At 37.1% G+C, this 16,882-nt stretch overlaps 1 protein-coding gene across 1 annotated transcript in view; it reads left to right on the top strand.

Moving 5' to 3' along the window:
• Positions 1–16,882, top strand: part of MYO9A (myosin IXA) — a 258,914-nt gene that overhangs the window by 90,822 nt on the left and 151,210 nt on the right. Inside the window, 2 exon segments of the mRNA XM_028507508.2 lie at positions 10,062–10,183; positions 16,103–16,244. Coding sequence (XP_028363309.1) covers positions 10,062–10,183; positions 16,103–16,244 — 264 coding nt within the window.

Here is a 16,882-nt window from a genome sequence, read left to right on the forward strand (position 1 = left end):
CCCCTGGCAACCTCCACAAGCTTAGGTTGAGACCCCATTAGTTGAAACAACTTTATGTTTATAAGTAGACTTATGAAATAGTATGAAAAAATACTTTCCAAAACTGACATATAGGCAATACAAATTTAAAATCTGTAACTATTAAAAAATCAAATATGTAATTAAAAATTTTTCCATAAAGAACATTGTAAGCTAAGATAGCTTCACCAGTGAAACATGGAAGACGAAATAATACCAGTTTGACATAAATTGTAATCTGAAATAGCGAAAAAGCGACAATTTTCAACTCATTTTAGGGAGCCAAGAGAACATTGATATTCAAATCTGTCAAGGATATTAGAAGTGGGAATTAAAGTCAATTTCACTCCTAAACAAAGATTAAAAAAATTTAAACAAATATTAGCAAACTACTTTCAGCAAGATTTAATATAAAAGGGTAATATGTCAGAACCAAGTGGAGGATTTTTTTGATGTGAGTTAACATTTAACCTTCAATCAATTTAATTCATCTGTTACCCAAATGAAAAAAAACCCCAAAAAACCTCATGGTGATTTCAATAGAAGTATAAAATATACTTGATAAACTTACATAAATATTCATGTTAAAAGAAAGAAATCCCTTAGTAAACTAGGAATAGAAGGGAATGTCTTGATAAAAGACATTCACAAAAAATTTACAGGTAATGTCATAGTTAATTGAGACAGGCTGAATATTTTCCCCCTAAGATTGAAAACAAGGCAAGGATGTTTCCTAAAGAGTTTTTATCATGAATATAGGCATGTGAGGTGGTGAAAATGGAGAAGATTTCTTATTTATTAGTCACCAGGGAAGTAAAAATTAAAAGCACAATGAGATACCCCTAGGTATTCACCAGAATGGCTAAAATGAAAAAGAAGCAGAATTAGGGAGATACTGTGCATGAGGAAGTCCCATACACTGGTGATGAGTGCATAGTTTGGTATAACCATTTTAGAAAGTTGTTAGGAAGTATCTTCTGACCACGAGTGTAGATTATAAGCTGGTGTTTTCACTCTCAGAATGCATATAAACATACACCAGAAGTTTTGTGCAGAAGTTATCAAAATGGCATTATTTTTAATGGCCCAAAATTAGAAATGAGTGTAATGTCTGTCGACAGTACAGTGGGGAATAAATTGCATTTAAAAACTTTTTACAACATTGGTTCTCAAAGTTTTTTCTTCCCTTACCCCTAGTGGTAACATCAGCATCAACAAGGAGCTGGTTAGAAATGCAAATATTGGACCCCACCCTGTATCTATTCAGAAATTCTGGGCTTAGGGCCCAGCAGTCTGTGTTTTAACAAGCCCTGTATGTGACGCTGTTGAACAATAAAGTTTGAGAACTAATGCTGTGTAGCAGATTTTGGCATGCTTTTTCTGTAAAGGAACAGCTAAATAAATCTTTGGATTTTAGCCGGGTATATGGTCTCAACTTTGCTGTTATATTGAGACAGCAGCCATACGTAATGTATAAATGAGCAAATGTGGTGTTCAACAACCTCTGCTCTATAGCAATTAAAATGAATGAATCCAGTAACATGGATGTGTCTCTGAAACATAATGTTGAGTAAAAAAAGCCAGATGAAAAAATATGTATGTCTGATTTTATTTACATACTATTTTCAAAAAGGTGAATCTTGTCACTGCTATTAGAAGTTAGGATAATAGTTAACACTGGGCAAGATTCATCATCATCGGGGAGGGGTTGGGTTGGAATTTTGGACTGCTAGTAATGTCTATAAAAGTCCACATGTTTGTACTACCTAGTACACTTGTTAGCCATGCTATGTAAAGAAGGAGGAGGAAAAAACTTTCTTAGTGCCACTTGGAGGTGACCATTATATAGCAATACTTGTGAAAAAAAGTTTTTAAATAAGTTTTTAATTTTTCAATTACAGTTGACATACAGTACTATATTAATTGCAGGTGTACAACATAGTAATTAGACATTTCTTTTTACATGTGATTCATCTTTTATTTTTCTGGTGGATAGATAATATGAACAAAACTATATTGGTCACTATAGTTTTACACACTCTTTTTTGCTTCAACAAGTTGTAAATATATGTAAGTGGGTAAAATTTTTGACTTAACACATATTTCAGGACTCCAACATAATTTATTTTTACCTTTATTTTATTTTTAAAATTGTATTGGTTATGCCATTACAGTTGACCCAGTATTTCCCCCTTTCTCCTCCTCCACCTAGCCCCCCACCCTAGGCAATCCCCACACCATTGTCCATGTCCATGTGTCATGTATGTATGTTATTTGGCTACCCTGTTCCCTGTGCTGTTCTAAGCATCCCTATGACTGTTCCTGGAACTACCAATTTGTACTAATCTTTTCACCTTTTTCATCCATCCCCTCAATCCCCCTCCATCTGGCAACCATCAAGACATTCTCTGTATCTGATTCTGTTTCTTTTCTGCTTGTTTCTTTATTTTGTTTTTTTAGATTCAATTGTTGATATGTATGTGTTTTTTACCATTTTATTCATATTCTTTATCTTCTTCTTAAAGAAGACTTTTTAATATTTTATATAGTACTGTTTTAGTTGTGGTGAACTCCTGAAGCTTTTTCTTGTCTGGGAAGCTCTTTATCCTCACATTTATTGATGAGAGACAGAGACAGACAGACAGACAGACAGACAGACATATTGATGTGAGAGTAAAACATCAGTCAGTTGTCTGCCATACATGCCCTGATTGGGGACTGAACCTGCAACCTAGGCATGTATGTGTCTGACTGGGAACCTAGGCATGTGACCTTTGGGTTATGGGATGATGTTCCAACCAACTGAGCCACACTGGCCAGGGCCTGGCATACTTTTTGAGTTAGGACAAAAGAAAGGTTGTGAAGCTTTTGTTAGGCTATCATCATACAGCAAACTAAATTAGTATATCTGCTTTTTAGTTAACATCTGCCATTGCTTAAAGACTTTAATTTTAGGTTACAGCTGAAGTTATTTTTATATGAAGTATTATGAAAGAACAGAAGCTAACTATACAAATATTGTTCATAACCACTATTTAGAAATTCAAAATATTTAAAAAATCATATAATCAAGAAAATGCCACTTGTTAGGGGAAAAAAACACCAAGAAGGTATTTCCCAGTACAGATGGAGTTTGTAATAACTGGGTTTCATGGTAACTTGTTTTATTACTTTTTTAAAAAGTATATTTTAGCCCTGGCTTGTATGGCTCAGTGGATTGAGAGCTGGCCTATGAACCAAAGGGTTGTGGTTCCATTTCCACTCAGGCCACATGCCTGGGTTGTGGGCCAGGTCAGGTTCCAGTAGGGGGTGGGTGGAAGGCAACTATACATTGTTGTTTCTCTCCCTTTCTTTCTCCCTTCCCCTCTGTCTAAAATAAATAAAATCTTTATGAAAAAGTATATTTTATTGATTATGCTATTACAGTTGTCCCCATTTTCCTCCCTTGGCCCCTCTCTGCTTGGTATCCTGCTTCCCTTTAACAGTCCACCGTTCCTAGTTCCTGTCCATGGGTTGTGCATGTAAGTTCTTTGGCTTCTCCATTTCCTATACTATTCTTAACATCCCCCTGTCCATTTAGTGCCTACCAATTATACTTTTCCCCCATTCTCCCCCTTATCCCTCCCTGCTGATAACCCTCTATGTGATCTTGGTACCTATGATCCTGTTTCTGTTCTAGTTGTTTGCATAGCTCATTTTTGTTTTTTAGATTTAGTTTTTGATAGTTGTGAGCATTGTCACTTTAATATTCATAGTTTTGCTGTTCTTTTTCTTAAATAAGTCCCTTTAACATTTCATGTAATAAGGGCTGGGTGATGATGAACTCCTTTAGCTTTAACCTTGTCTGAGAAGCATTTTATCTGCTCCTCCATTCTTAATGATAGCTTTGCTGGATTGAGTAATCTTGGATGTAGGTCCTTGCTTTTCATCACTTTGAATACTTTTTGCCTGTCAAGCCTTTCATGACTTGGAATACTTCTTTCCAGCCCATTCTTGCCTGCAAAGTTTCTTTTGAGAAATCAGCTGATAGTCTTGTGGGAAATCCTTTGTAGGTAACTCTCTTCTTTTCTCTTGCTGCTTCTAAGATTCTCTCTTTATCTTTAACCTTTGGTATTTTAATTATGATGTGTCTTGGTGTGGTCCTCTTTGGGTCCAACTTGTTTGGGACTCTGTGCTTCCTGGACATGTATGTCTATTTCCTTTACCAAATTGGGGAGGTTTTCTTTTGTTTTCAGTAAGTTCTCATTTTTTCAAATAAGTTTTCAGTTTTTTGCTCTTCCTTTCTTGTTCTGGACCCCTGTGATTCAGATGTTGTTCATTTAAAGTTGCCTTTAGAGGTTCGTAAGCCTCTCCTCATTTTTTCGAATGCTTGTTTCTTGTTTCTGTTCTGGGTGAATGTTTACTTCTTCCTTTTGTACCAAGTCATTTATTTGAGTTCCAGTTTCCTTCCCTTCACTGTTGGTTCCCTGTACATTTTTCTTTATTTCACTATGTATAGCCTTCGTTTCTTCCTTTATTTTGCATCCGTACTCAATAATTTCTGTGACCATCCTGATTACCAGTGTTTTGAACTCTGTATCTGATAGGTTGGCTATCTCCTTGTCGCTTAGTTCTTTTCCTGGTGTTTTGATCTGTTCTTTCATTTGGACCATATTTCTTTTTTTTTTTTTAATTTTATTTATTTATTTGTAGAGAGGGGAGGGAGGGGGAGAGAGAGAGAGAGAGAGAGAGAGAGAGAGAGAAGAGAAACAGAAACATCAATGTGCGGTTGCTGGGGGTTCTAGCCTGCAACCCAGGAATGTACCCTGACTGGGAATCGAACCTGGGACACTTTGGTTCCCAGCCTGCGCTCAATCCACTGAGCTACGCCAGCCAGGGATGGACCATATTTCTTTGTCTCCTCAATTTATCAGCATGCCTGTTGTAAGGGGTGGAGCCTTAGATATTCACCAGGGTGGGGCAACCTGCTTTGCCACTTTGTGTTGTCATCTAGATGAGTGTTTCTTCGTTAACTGCTTGGTTGTCGAACTTCCATACAGTTAGATTTTATGGCATTTCTGGTTGTTCTTTTTGTTTGTTTTTAGATTGGTTGTTATCCTTATAGTTGTGCGAGGAAGTGAAGCATACCTACCTATGCCTCCATTTTGACAGGAAGTCCAATATTTTATTCTTTTTTAAAGCTGAGTCATATTCCATCTTCTTTATTTATTTGACTATCAATGGATACTTAGGTACTCCCATATCTTGACTATTGTAAATAATGCTACAATGAATATAGGGGATTATATCTTTTTGAGTTAGTGTTTTGGGTTTCTTTGGATTAATACCCAGGAGTGGAATTGCCAGGCCCTTCTTTGTTTCTTGTTATAGCCATTGTTTAAAAGTTTGTTTTATCTGATATAAATATTGCTATCCCAGCTTTTGTTTGTTTTTTCTATTTGCATGAAATATCTTTTCCATCCCTATACTTTCAGTCTTCATGTGTCTTACTGACCTGAATTGGGTCTCTTGTAGGCAGCATATATATGGGTCTCGTATTTTTATCCATTTGTCCCCCTATACTTTTGATTAGGCCATTTAATTTACTAACATTTAAAGTGATTATTGGTAAGTGTTCAGTTATTGCCATTTTATTATTCATATTATTTATTTTTTGTAACACTGGTTTGGCAGTGATGAACTCCTGTAGCTTTTTCTTGTCTAGGAAGCTCGCTCTTTGTCCTTCGATTGTAAATGATAGCCTTACTGAGTAGGTTAATCTTGGTTCTAGGTCCTTGGCACAAAGCATTCATTACTTTAAATGTTTCATGCTAGTCCTTTCTGGCTTGCAAAAGTCTGTTGAGAAATTAGTCAGCAGTGTTCTGGGAGCTCCCTTGTTGGTTACTAACAGCTTTTCTCATGTTAAGATTTTCTTTTTGTTTTTAACCTTTGGTATTTTTTTTTAATCATGATGTGTCCTGATGTGAGCCTCTTTTGCTTCATCTTGTTTGGGACTCTGTGCTTTCTGGACTTGTGTGTCTGTTTTATTTGCCAAATTAGGGAAGTTTTCCATTATTATATATTCAAATAGATTTTCTTAAAAATTTTTTTTTTTATTGATTCTCATGAAAGCAGAAGGGAGTGAAAAAGAGAGGTAGAGAAATAGCAATATGTGAAAAGAGCATTAATTGGTTACTTCTTGGACACCCCAGCCAGGCAACTGGTCTGCAACCCAGGCACGCCCTGACTGGGAGTCGAAGCAGTGACCTTTCAGTTCATAGGCTGGTACTCAATCTACTGAGGCACACCATCCAGGGCTTGGGCTTTGGGAACTTATGAAAGATTTTATGACAGTTCCCAGTGCTAGCTGAGACAGGCTGTCTGATTGGAAAGACACTGGAAGAGGCTTGGGTGGGCTCATAAGTTGTATAGGGAGGGGTCTCAGGGATCAGCAGGCAGGACATTAGCCAAATTGATAGATATTCAGAACTGGCGCTGACCTGAATGTGTAGGTTGGGTGGAGGGAGTGCTCAACAAATGAACAGTGGAGTTTTACCAGCACCTTTGTCTGGGAGAAAGCTACTTCTCCAACCCTTGCCTTGGCCAGAAAACTCAGTTTCTCCCTGTATGTCCCTAGCACTTACAGAGTTGCTGCCCCAGTGCTGGAGCTCAGAGTGATTGAGTCTGTCAGGAAGTAAATGTTTGCAGGCCCTTTAACAGGAATGCCTGGGAATTGAGAAGCCCTTTGTCTCACTTAGCCACTACCCTGGTGGTATTTTTGAGCCAGAGGTTATTGGAACTTCTTTTCCCTGTACTGGAACTCTGGGCTGGGAAGCCTTGTGTGGGGCTCAGACCCCTCACTCCTTGGGGGACCTCTGTAGCCAAGAGATTTCTCCTGACTTTTACCTGTGGGTGTGGGTCCAGCTGTGTTTGTGTTTCTGCCCCTCCTATTATTGGTCTTGACATGGCTTCTTCTGTATATCTTTAGTTATAGAACTTCTGTTCTGCTAGTTTAAAGATGGTTCTCAATGATGGCCATTTCATAATTTAGTTGTACTTTTTATGTGGGAGTGGGAGAAGGTGAAAGTACTGCATATCCCTATTCTGCCATCTTGACTAGAAGTCTCACTTGTGGAACTTTTTATTTTCATTTTTCAAAATTACTTTATTGTTGTTCAACTGTGGGGTGAAAATAGTTGTCTGCATTTTCGCCCCACGACTGCCCTTTACCCCAGCCAAACCCACCTCCCTCCCTTGCTTACACCCTCCCCCTTGGTTTTGTCCATGTGTCCTTTATAGTAGTTCCTGAAAACCCTTCCCCCTACCGTCCCCTCACTCTTCCCCTCTGGCTATTGTTAGATTGTTCTTAATTTCAATGTCTTTGGTTATATTTTGTTTGCTTTTTTCTTTTGTTGATTACATTCCAGTTAAAGGTGAGATCGTATGGTATTTGTCCCTCACCACCTGGCTTATTTCACTTAGCATGATGCTTTCCAGTTCCATCCATGCTGTCACAAAGGGTAGGAGCTCCTTCTTTCTTTCTGCTGTGCAGAATTCCATTGTGTAAATGTACCATGTTGTCTGATGCACTCATTTACTGATGGGTACTTAGGCTGCTTCCAGCACTTGGCTATTGTAAATTGTACTGCTATGAACATTGAGGTGCATAGGTTCTTTTGGATTGGCGTTTCAGGGCTCTTAGGATATAATCCCCAGTGGAATTTCTGGGTCTAAAGGCAGATCCATTTTTAGTTTTCTGAGGAAATTCCATACTGTTTTCCACAGTGGCTGCACCAGTCTGCATTCCCAACAGCAGTGCACTAGGGTTCCCTTTTCTCCACATCCTCTTCAACACTTATGTGTTGATTTGTTTATGATGGTCATTCTGACCAGTGTGAAGTGGTATCTCATTGTGGTTTTAATTTGTATCTCTCTGATGGCTAGTGGTGCTGAGCATCTTTTCATATGTCTCTGGGTCCTCTGTATGTCCTCTTGGAGAAATGTCTGTTCAGGTCTTTTGCCATTGTAATTGGGTTGTTTGTCTTCCTGGAATGGAGTTGTGTGAAATCTTTATACATTTTGGAGATCAAACCTTTGTCTGAGGTATCATTGACAAATATGGTTTCCCATACATTTCCCATATAGTTGGTTCTCTTTTAATTTTAATGCTGTTTTCTTTAGCCATGCAGAAGCTTTTTAACTTGATGAGGTCCCATTTGTTTATTCTTTCCTTTACATCCTTTGCTTTAGGGGACCTAACAGTGAAAATGTTGCTGTGTGGAATGTCTGAGATTATCCTGCCAATGTTTTCCTTTAGGACTGTTACGGTGTCACAACTTATATTTAAGTCTTTTATCCACCTCAAATTTATTTTTGTGTACAGTGTAAGTTGATGATCAAGTTTCATTTTTTTGCATGTATCTGTCCAGATCTCCCAACATCATTCTTTGAAGAGGCTATTTTTACTCCATTTTATGCTTCTTCTCCCTTTGTCAAATATTAATTGATTATAGAGACTTGGGCTGATTTCTGGGCTCTCTGTTCTGTTCTATTGGTCTGTGTGTCTCTTCTTAGGCCAGTACCAGGCTGTTCTGATTACAGTGGCCTTGTAATACAGTTTCATATCAGGTATTGTGATCCCTCCTGCTTCGTTCTTTTTTCTCAGAATTGCTGCAGCTATTCAGGGTTGTTTATGGTTCCATATAAATTTGTGAAATGTTTGTTCTATATCTGTGAAATATGTTATGGGTACTTTAATAGGGATTGCATTGAATCTATAAATTGCGTTGCGTAGTATAGTCATTGTGATGATGTTAATTCTTCCAATCCATGAACATGATACATGCTTCTGTTTGTGTCTTCCTTAATTTCTTTCTTCATTGTTGTGTAGTTTTCTGAGTATAGGTCTTTTACCTCCTTTGTTAGGTTTATTCCTGGGTACTTTATTATTTTTCTTGTTGCTATATCAAATGGGATTTTTTCCCTGATTTCTATATCTGATATTTCATCGTTGGTGTACAAAAAAATGCCTTGGATTTCTGAATATTGACTTTGTATCCTGCTGTTTTGCTAAATTCATTTATTTGGTCAAGTAGCTTTTTTTACTTATGAAATTTTTAATTAAAAGAAAAAATTAAGCATTTGCTTTATCCAGTGAGAATAATTATAATTTATATTAGGGTCATTTTTCTTCACAGGATGATAATAATATAGAAAGAATGATGAAATGCCCAAATTATGCCCATTTCACATAATTGCCAGGTTTGCAGAGAAGTGTGCAACTGTTTTCAGTGAATACTAAAACCATCATGTGAACATAATATTTTCATGATGCCCAGATATTCCTGCAATATAGAAACTTGTCTCCTTAGATTCTCAGGGACATCTTTCTGGGAAAAGTTGAAAAGTAAAAGCATCACAGTGATGAATAAAAATTATTTTTCAGTACAGAGAGGTAATAAAGAATAATAGGGGCATTGTAAGAGGGTTTTGAGTAGTTGTTCAAGGCCTGAGCTTTTAGTTTTTAAATTGTGGAATTTGAAACCTTGTTTTTTGGAAAATATTCTAGGGGTTTTATATGGCTTGAAGTTAAGTTTAAATGAAGTCTATATGATTTATATCAGTAATCACTGGAGGTCTTGGTTTTCTGCTTTCCCCAGACTTTGTTTTATTAAATTCATTGTTGATGATGCAACAAATGCTTGTTTCATGTTGATGATTTAGAATTACATGGGAGAAATTAAGCTTCTTCATTTTATGTTTTTCTTCAGTGCAGTCATGAGATAGATTGGCCAAATGAACAAATTCAACCCTAAATTTTGATCTGAGTGGTATCACAAGTAGGATTCTAACCAAAAATATTTGGTTGTATGTACTTTTTAAAGGAAACAGACATATACTGTATCAAGATTTTATACAAGAGAAATTACAGTCTTTGTTTATTTTAGTGATTTAAAAGACAAAACCTCAGATTGTTTTCAAGCCTGTTAAAAGTTTTTTCAGTTCCTATTATATACCTATTATTTTCTGCAAGATGAATAAATTGTTAATTTGTTATTTCCTAGGAAGAATATAGAGCTGAAGGTATCAGCTGGCACAATATAGATTATATTGATAATACCTGTTGTATAAATCTTATTAGCAAGAAACCGACGGGACTCCTCCATCTTTTAGATGAAGAAAGCAAGTGAGTATGCTATTTTTCAATTTTGTCATAGGCCATTTGGGCTTTTTATGTCTCTGCTTTTGGCTTTCTTCTAACATTATGGAATAAAGAGGCAGAGTTTTCCCTGTATGCATTTTATGTGTGTGTGTATTTGTGTGTTTCTAGGAAAATTGGGTGGACCTCTGTAACTTATTAAAAATTTTTTTGTCTAGCTTTCTTCTACAGAGTTACTTTGATGTTAAATTTGTTGGCATTAATGCATTTTGTGTTTGTCTGTTCTTGTTTTCTTGAATTGAGATTATATGTGAGATGTGTTTGCTATTTTCATGTTTAGCAAAAACATAGCATGATAGATTAGTGATGCTGCCACAACTGACATATGCCAATATTTACCATCCTTTATTAATACAGCTTAATATACCAAACTTATCTTTAAGCCTCAGAAATAAAGCTTCACTTAACATCCTCCAGAGTGTTGTCAGTGCTCTGTGAAGTATTATTTATAGTTAAATTAGCTTAATAAATGGAACATTTAGAATTGAAGAAACCAAAGTCTTGGGCAGTGTGTGTGTTTTCTGTGATTTTTTAGTAAAATATTTAGACATTCAATTAGATCACCTGATATCCAGGTTAGTATTATACCCATTAAACTAGGATATAAAATATTGGGGACTTGCTGTCATAGGTAGAATTTTCATACATCATGCTCGTATGGGGCAATTTAAAGTTAATGACTAGATTCTAGACTTCTGTTCAAGATGGAGGTGTTGGCGAATACTTCTTGTCTCTTTGCACAACCACATCAAAATTACAAGTAAAATATGGAACAACCATCACACAAAACTATCAGATATTGAGTTGAATGGAAATCTGACAGCTACATCCAGAATTAAAGAAACCACATCCTTCCAGACTTGTAGGAGGGGTAAAGATGTGGAACAGGCTGGTCACATATCCATGTGTGGTGAATAAAAGTTCGGGAGGGCTATCTTGGGAGCAAGGAGTCCCAATCCCACACCAAGCCCTGTAGCCCAGGGTTCCAAGGCCAAGAAGACAGTCCCCATGATTTCTGGCTATAAAAACCAGCAGGGATTAAGTTGGTGGAAGAAACTTCTTGAGTCTTGAGCAGTTCCTCTTAAAGAACCCACACATGGATTTAGTCAGACTCTCTCCCTGTGAACTCCAGCACCAGGGTGGCAGCTTGAAAAGTACCAGGGGTATACAGGGAGGAACTGAAATACCTGGCTTAATGATTAGAGTTGGGGGACAGCATTTTAGAGGTTCCAGAATGAGAGAAGAAGAGAAAAAGCAAGAAATTGGAAATGCTTTTGAAAAAATAATGCAAGAAAACTTCCCTGATTTGGTGAAGGAAATAGACATGCAAGTCCAGGAAGCATGGAGAGTTCCCAACAAGATGGATGCAAAGAAGCCCACTCCAAGACATACCATAATTAAAATGCCAAGGGTAAAAATAAAGAGAGAATCTTAAAAGCATCAAGAGAAAAACAATTATTTGCCTACAGGGGAACTCTCATAAGACTGTCAGCTGATTTCTTAAAAGAAACTTTGCAGTCTAGAAGAGATTGGTAAGAAATTTTCCACGTCATGAAAAGCAGGGACCTACAGCCAAAACTGTTCTACCCAGCAAAGCTATCACTTAGAATTGAAGGGCAGATAAAGAATGTCTCAGAGAAGAAAAAGCTAAAGGAGTTCATTATCACTAAATCATTATTATATGCCTGGGTTGTGGGTCTGTCTTCAATTGTTCTGCGTGTGAGAGACAACAGATCTATGTTTCACACATCAATGTTTGTCTCCTTCTGTCTTTCTTTTCCTCTTCCTCTGTCTAAAATCAGTAAAATGTCCTCAGGGGAAGATTAAAAGAAAAAGAGAGAACAAAAAACTTGAAACAATTCAAGAAATGTTATTTAGGTCATAAATGGTGGACTTAAGATTTATACCCTTCAGATATTTTTGACTAGTAATCTTGTGCTTTAATGTATGTCCTATGTTGCTTCCCAGTAATACTTAGACTGTACACTTAGAATTTCAGATTTGTGTCCTATCTCTATTAACTGGAAAATCTCTTTAATGTCCTTGTTTCTCAGTGTTATCGCATAGAAAAAGGAAATGATGATGACAAATGGCAATGTTGTCTGCTATATATCTTAAGTTGGTTATGAACAGCAATTGAGATTGTCGATACATAATTGTAGAGCAAAGGGGTCTTGTCTGTCCTGTCATTCTTCAAGTGAAATTTTATTAAGTGAACGTCTTTTACGTGAAGACTGTGTTCCCCTGGACAGATGGTACCTCACATAGATATAAGTATTGCCCAGTGAAGAGAGTGTCACCTCTTTGTTATTACCTAAAAGCTTGTGGGGTTAAAGCCAGGGCTAGAAATTACAGGGATACATTTTAACTCAGTTTAAGGAATAGGTTTCTAATCATTAAGGCTGATTAGTAGCTGCTTCATAAAGCAATAAAATTACCCATTATAGTAATTAGTTTGCATCATCTATCAGGGTATTATTGTAGGTGGGAGACTAGACTAAATAACCTCTTGATAGTTGTCCCTTCAATTATATTTCTGTATTTAGTCCTCCATAAAATTTTTTTAACAAACCTCAATTTATGAATCATTTCTGTGCTTTAATATCCCAGAATATGCAAAGGCATGTGCCTTTAAGGAGGGATTGACAATAAATTAGTCACATGCAGGAAGAGCCATTTTGGGAATCATTAAACTGAGTATTTTACCTCAAAATATTTTGTTATATAGGGAATATGTTGCGTGAAATATATCTTCAGTGGTGTTCCTTTTTCATTTGGTGTGTTTATAGTGCTTTAGGTGCATGGGTTTGAAATCAGACATCTTGTTTAATCATGTCTAGTTTTCTACTGGCCATTTGACCTTGGACAAGTTTTTAAAGCTATGTGATAAAGGGTGCATGCAGTGTGGAGTTCAGAGAGGAGTAATAGTGTAAGCAAAGTCAGATAGGAATAGCGTGTTAAGAGTGTTTTCAATCCTATAGTACTGAAAATGTGATCTGCTGACAACAACAGTGGTAGCATCTTGAAGCTTGTTAGAAATGCAGAATCTCTCACTTACACCCCAGACTTTGTGAATCAGAGTCTGAATTTTAAGAAACTGAAGGTAAAGAGCAGAGCATTCATTTAGGATGGTGTGTTGTCAGTCCGGCCTGCTCATCAAATTTACCTGGAGCACCTGTAAGTAATACTGATAGGGCACTGCTTAGCTTCAATTCTGTAGAGCCACAGGAGGTGGGGCCCAGGCATTGAATTGGTATTTTTAAAAGCTCCAGAGCTACTTTCTACAATATATGCATAGAAACACTAAGGCTGCCCTTGCAGATAGCCTTTGGGGGAATTCTAGATGAAGAGCTTTGGAATGAGCAGTAATGTCTGATTTGTTTCTGTTTCAAGTTCTTTTGCTTGATGATGTAGTATGCACCCACAAATGTTTGTTGAGTGTGGGACATGTGGACAACTTTCCTTTGGAATAAATACTTCTCATGTCTGTCTTCCTTTCTTTGAATATTTCTTTCCTCCATTTAACAGTAGCAGAGAAATAAATCACAAGCATTTTGATTATCAGAGGATTAGAAGATAAATAAATCCTTTCCTAGAGAAAATGAGGTGAGCATCTTTCCTGAAGAGAAGAGTTGTTACTGGTACTGAGTTCTTGTCACTGATGCAGTAAAGAATTACAGATCAGTGAGGGAAAAGTGGATGAGTAAGAGATTTATTAGTACATCCTCAAGGCCTCAAGGGAGAGAACGGGCCTGCTGAAAGTGGCAAGAAAGGCTTAGCACGGAAGAAGCAACAAGAGAGCCAAGGCTAGGCTGCCTTAGCTCACTGGAGAGTCAGAGAAAATGGGCCGTAGGGACTGGTTTAGGGGATAAGCCTGGGATGAACTGCTAGCTGCCCATTGCTTTAGAGTTTAGTAGACCTTACCTGTGAAGAAAGAAGAGTGTGGAGAACAAAGGAAAGGAAATGCCTGGGGCTTCTCCCCAGTCCTTTGTCTTGAGTCTTTTATCTCTTTCTTGAAGTTGGGAATCTTAGAGCAGGTCTTGGGAGGGTTTCAGAAGAATATTCACAGTTCTCCAGTGTTGCCCTTTTAGGGTTGTGGACTCCACTGGTTGTTCAGTGACAGGGGGTCTTTAGTTATTGCAATTGGTTCTGGTGTCCCCACCTTGTTTTGCCGTTTTTTCTGAATCTGCATCTGAAACACAACTGAGGTCTTGATGTTATCTCCAGGGAGTAATGTTTACCCTAGGGGTGGTATCCCTGTTTTCCCAGTTTTGCCCCCTGCCAGACACTGGGGGCCTTCTGCCCTGGTGACCCTCTGCACCTGGCTGTAAATTGTTGGGCCGCTGTGTTCAGCTATCTGTCTCAGCTTCTCTAATTCCACTTGCCAAGGAATTTTCCCAACTTCTTATCTCTTGTCTCAGTAGTGAGGCGTAGGTTTGCAGAGGCTGGGGTGGTCTAGGCTTAGGAGCTTGGATTCCATCTGTGTGCCTTGGTGATCCATAAATTTTCCTGAGTAGGGGAGGCACATGATTAAAGTACTATTGTAAGGAAGTTTGTTTTGAATCTTGATGTGGTAACTTGAAATAAGATTAGAACCCACTGGAACTATTATTGAGGCTGTTGCTGTAGCGTTTGAAATTCTGAATGTAATTCCTTCTAGAAGGGCTTTAGAGTTCTAAAATGGAAAGGAAGAGCCAGATGGTGATGTTTTGAAGAATTGCTTGCATTTGAATATAAAAGCAGGCCTAGGTGACTAAGAAAATGGCAATGTTGGCAAAATAAGTAGATGACATTTACATCATCCTTATATGATACCAACTAGGGTTAGATATTTGATTAGTGTTATTTAATTCTAATAGCACTGTGATACTTCATTTTACTCACTTTATGGATTCGAAACAATTCTTAAAATTTACCTCCCAGCTTGTCCAAGGTTACAGACAGCTGGTAACCTATATTAGAACTATGACTGACACCAAAGGCCATTTTCCTTTCTGATTCCAATGTGTACTACATAATTAACCATTTTTGTTATAATTTTGGAATCATTTTTACACATTAGATTTCATATTCAGCGTCTTTACTCATGTCACATTACTTCTCATTTTTTCATTCAGCTGCTATTAAATGAAACTATTTTATGAAAGATACTTGTTCTCTCCTTTCTCAGTACTGTTTTTCTGTTTTCAGCTCCTACCCAGCCTTTGACATGTAGCTCATACTTGACTCCTATTACCTTGATGAACCTTTCTATTATTCTCAATGATTAGTGATGTTTTTGTCTTCTGACCTTTTATATTCCTGTATTTACTATTATGTAATTACTTTGTAATAAATATTATTTGATTCCTGGATGAGAAATGCTCATTAGTGAGTACAACCCCATTGATATTTGAAATACTAGTTATAATAAATATAGTAACTTGTATGAGTAAGAAAATTTCTACTTTATATATGAAGCAATAAGAAAACAAAAGTGGCTGTGGATATAAAGGACTTATTCAAATTGAGACATCATTTCCTTTTTGGGTGTTCTTGGGCCCAAACAACATGTGATGTGGTTTTTACTGTCCTGTAGGTTTTATAGGAGTGCAACTGAATGCAGCTTAAGCTAAATACCTAAAGACCTGAGTTAATTTTTTAGTTCTTTTTTCAAAGTGTGAGTTTGGGCAAATGACAACTTTTTGATCCCTCATCTATAAAATAGGGACACTAATTCTTGTTGTACTTACTTTTGTTGCGAATTAATTTAGACAGTATAAGTGAAAACTCTTTGTAATTTGGTAAGTTTTTAAGATGGCAACGTAAATAATGTATTTTTTTTTTAAAAAGATGGTATTAACTGCAGCATCTTACTTAAGTGTCTTTGCTTGTATTTTAATTCAGCTTTCCACAGGCTACAAATCAAACATTGCTAGACAAATTTAAGCATCAACATGAAGAGAATTCTTACATTGAATTTCCAGCTGTGATGGAACCTGCTTTCACCATAAAGCATTATGCCGGGAAAGTAAAATATGGAGTAAAGGTCAGTGAATTTCACTGCTGTTAGGGGAGAGTTTTGTTCTTAACTATGTCACACTGTCTGTCCTCTTTGTAGATGTGGAGGTTCTTCATCAGTAACAATTAGCGATATCATTATAAGGATACTATTAAAATTCAGGTTCCACCATGTAATATATTACTATCTTTGGTGGTGTTTTTGTTGATTTTTTCATACAGATAAACCTGATGTCAGCCCATTCTAGTTGCCTTTGGAGATGTGAAAGAATAGATAGCATCAGTATGTCTTAAACTCACTAGCTGATTTGTGTAGTTTTTTTGAGTTTTTCTCTTCTCTACATCCACGAGGCCTCATAGAGGCTTCATGTCTTCATGCACCATTAGGTATCTGTGCACTTGGACTTGTAATAAATATATATTGAACTCCTGTGAAAGGAAATCTTCATAATTTTGTCCATTCTTGTTTGTTATTAGTGAGCTGTTAACTTTCAACCACTTGATGTTTAAGCCTGTCATTTAAGACGCTTACCCAGGCAAGGCAATGGCAATATGGAGCCTAGTGGAGCAATATGTTTTCCCCTGGGTCTTGAGGTGAGAGTCAGAATTTAGTCACTTGTTCAGGAACTATTTATTAAACACAGAACCTGTGTCAGAACCTGTGCT

The sequence above is a fragment of the Phyllostomus discolor genome, chromosome 1 (genome assembly GCF_004126475.2).
Source record: "Phyllostomus discolor isolate MPI-MPIP mPhyDis1 chromosome 1, mPhyDis1.pri.v3, whole genome shotgun sequence".
In the NCBI taxonomy this organism is placed as follows: Eukaryota; Metazoa; Chordata; class Mammalia; order Chiroptera; family Phyllostomidae; genus Phyllostomus; species Phyllostomus discolor.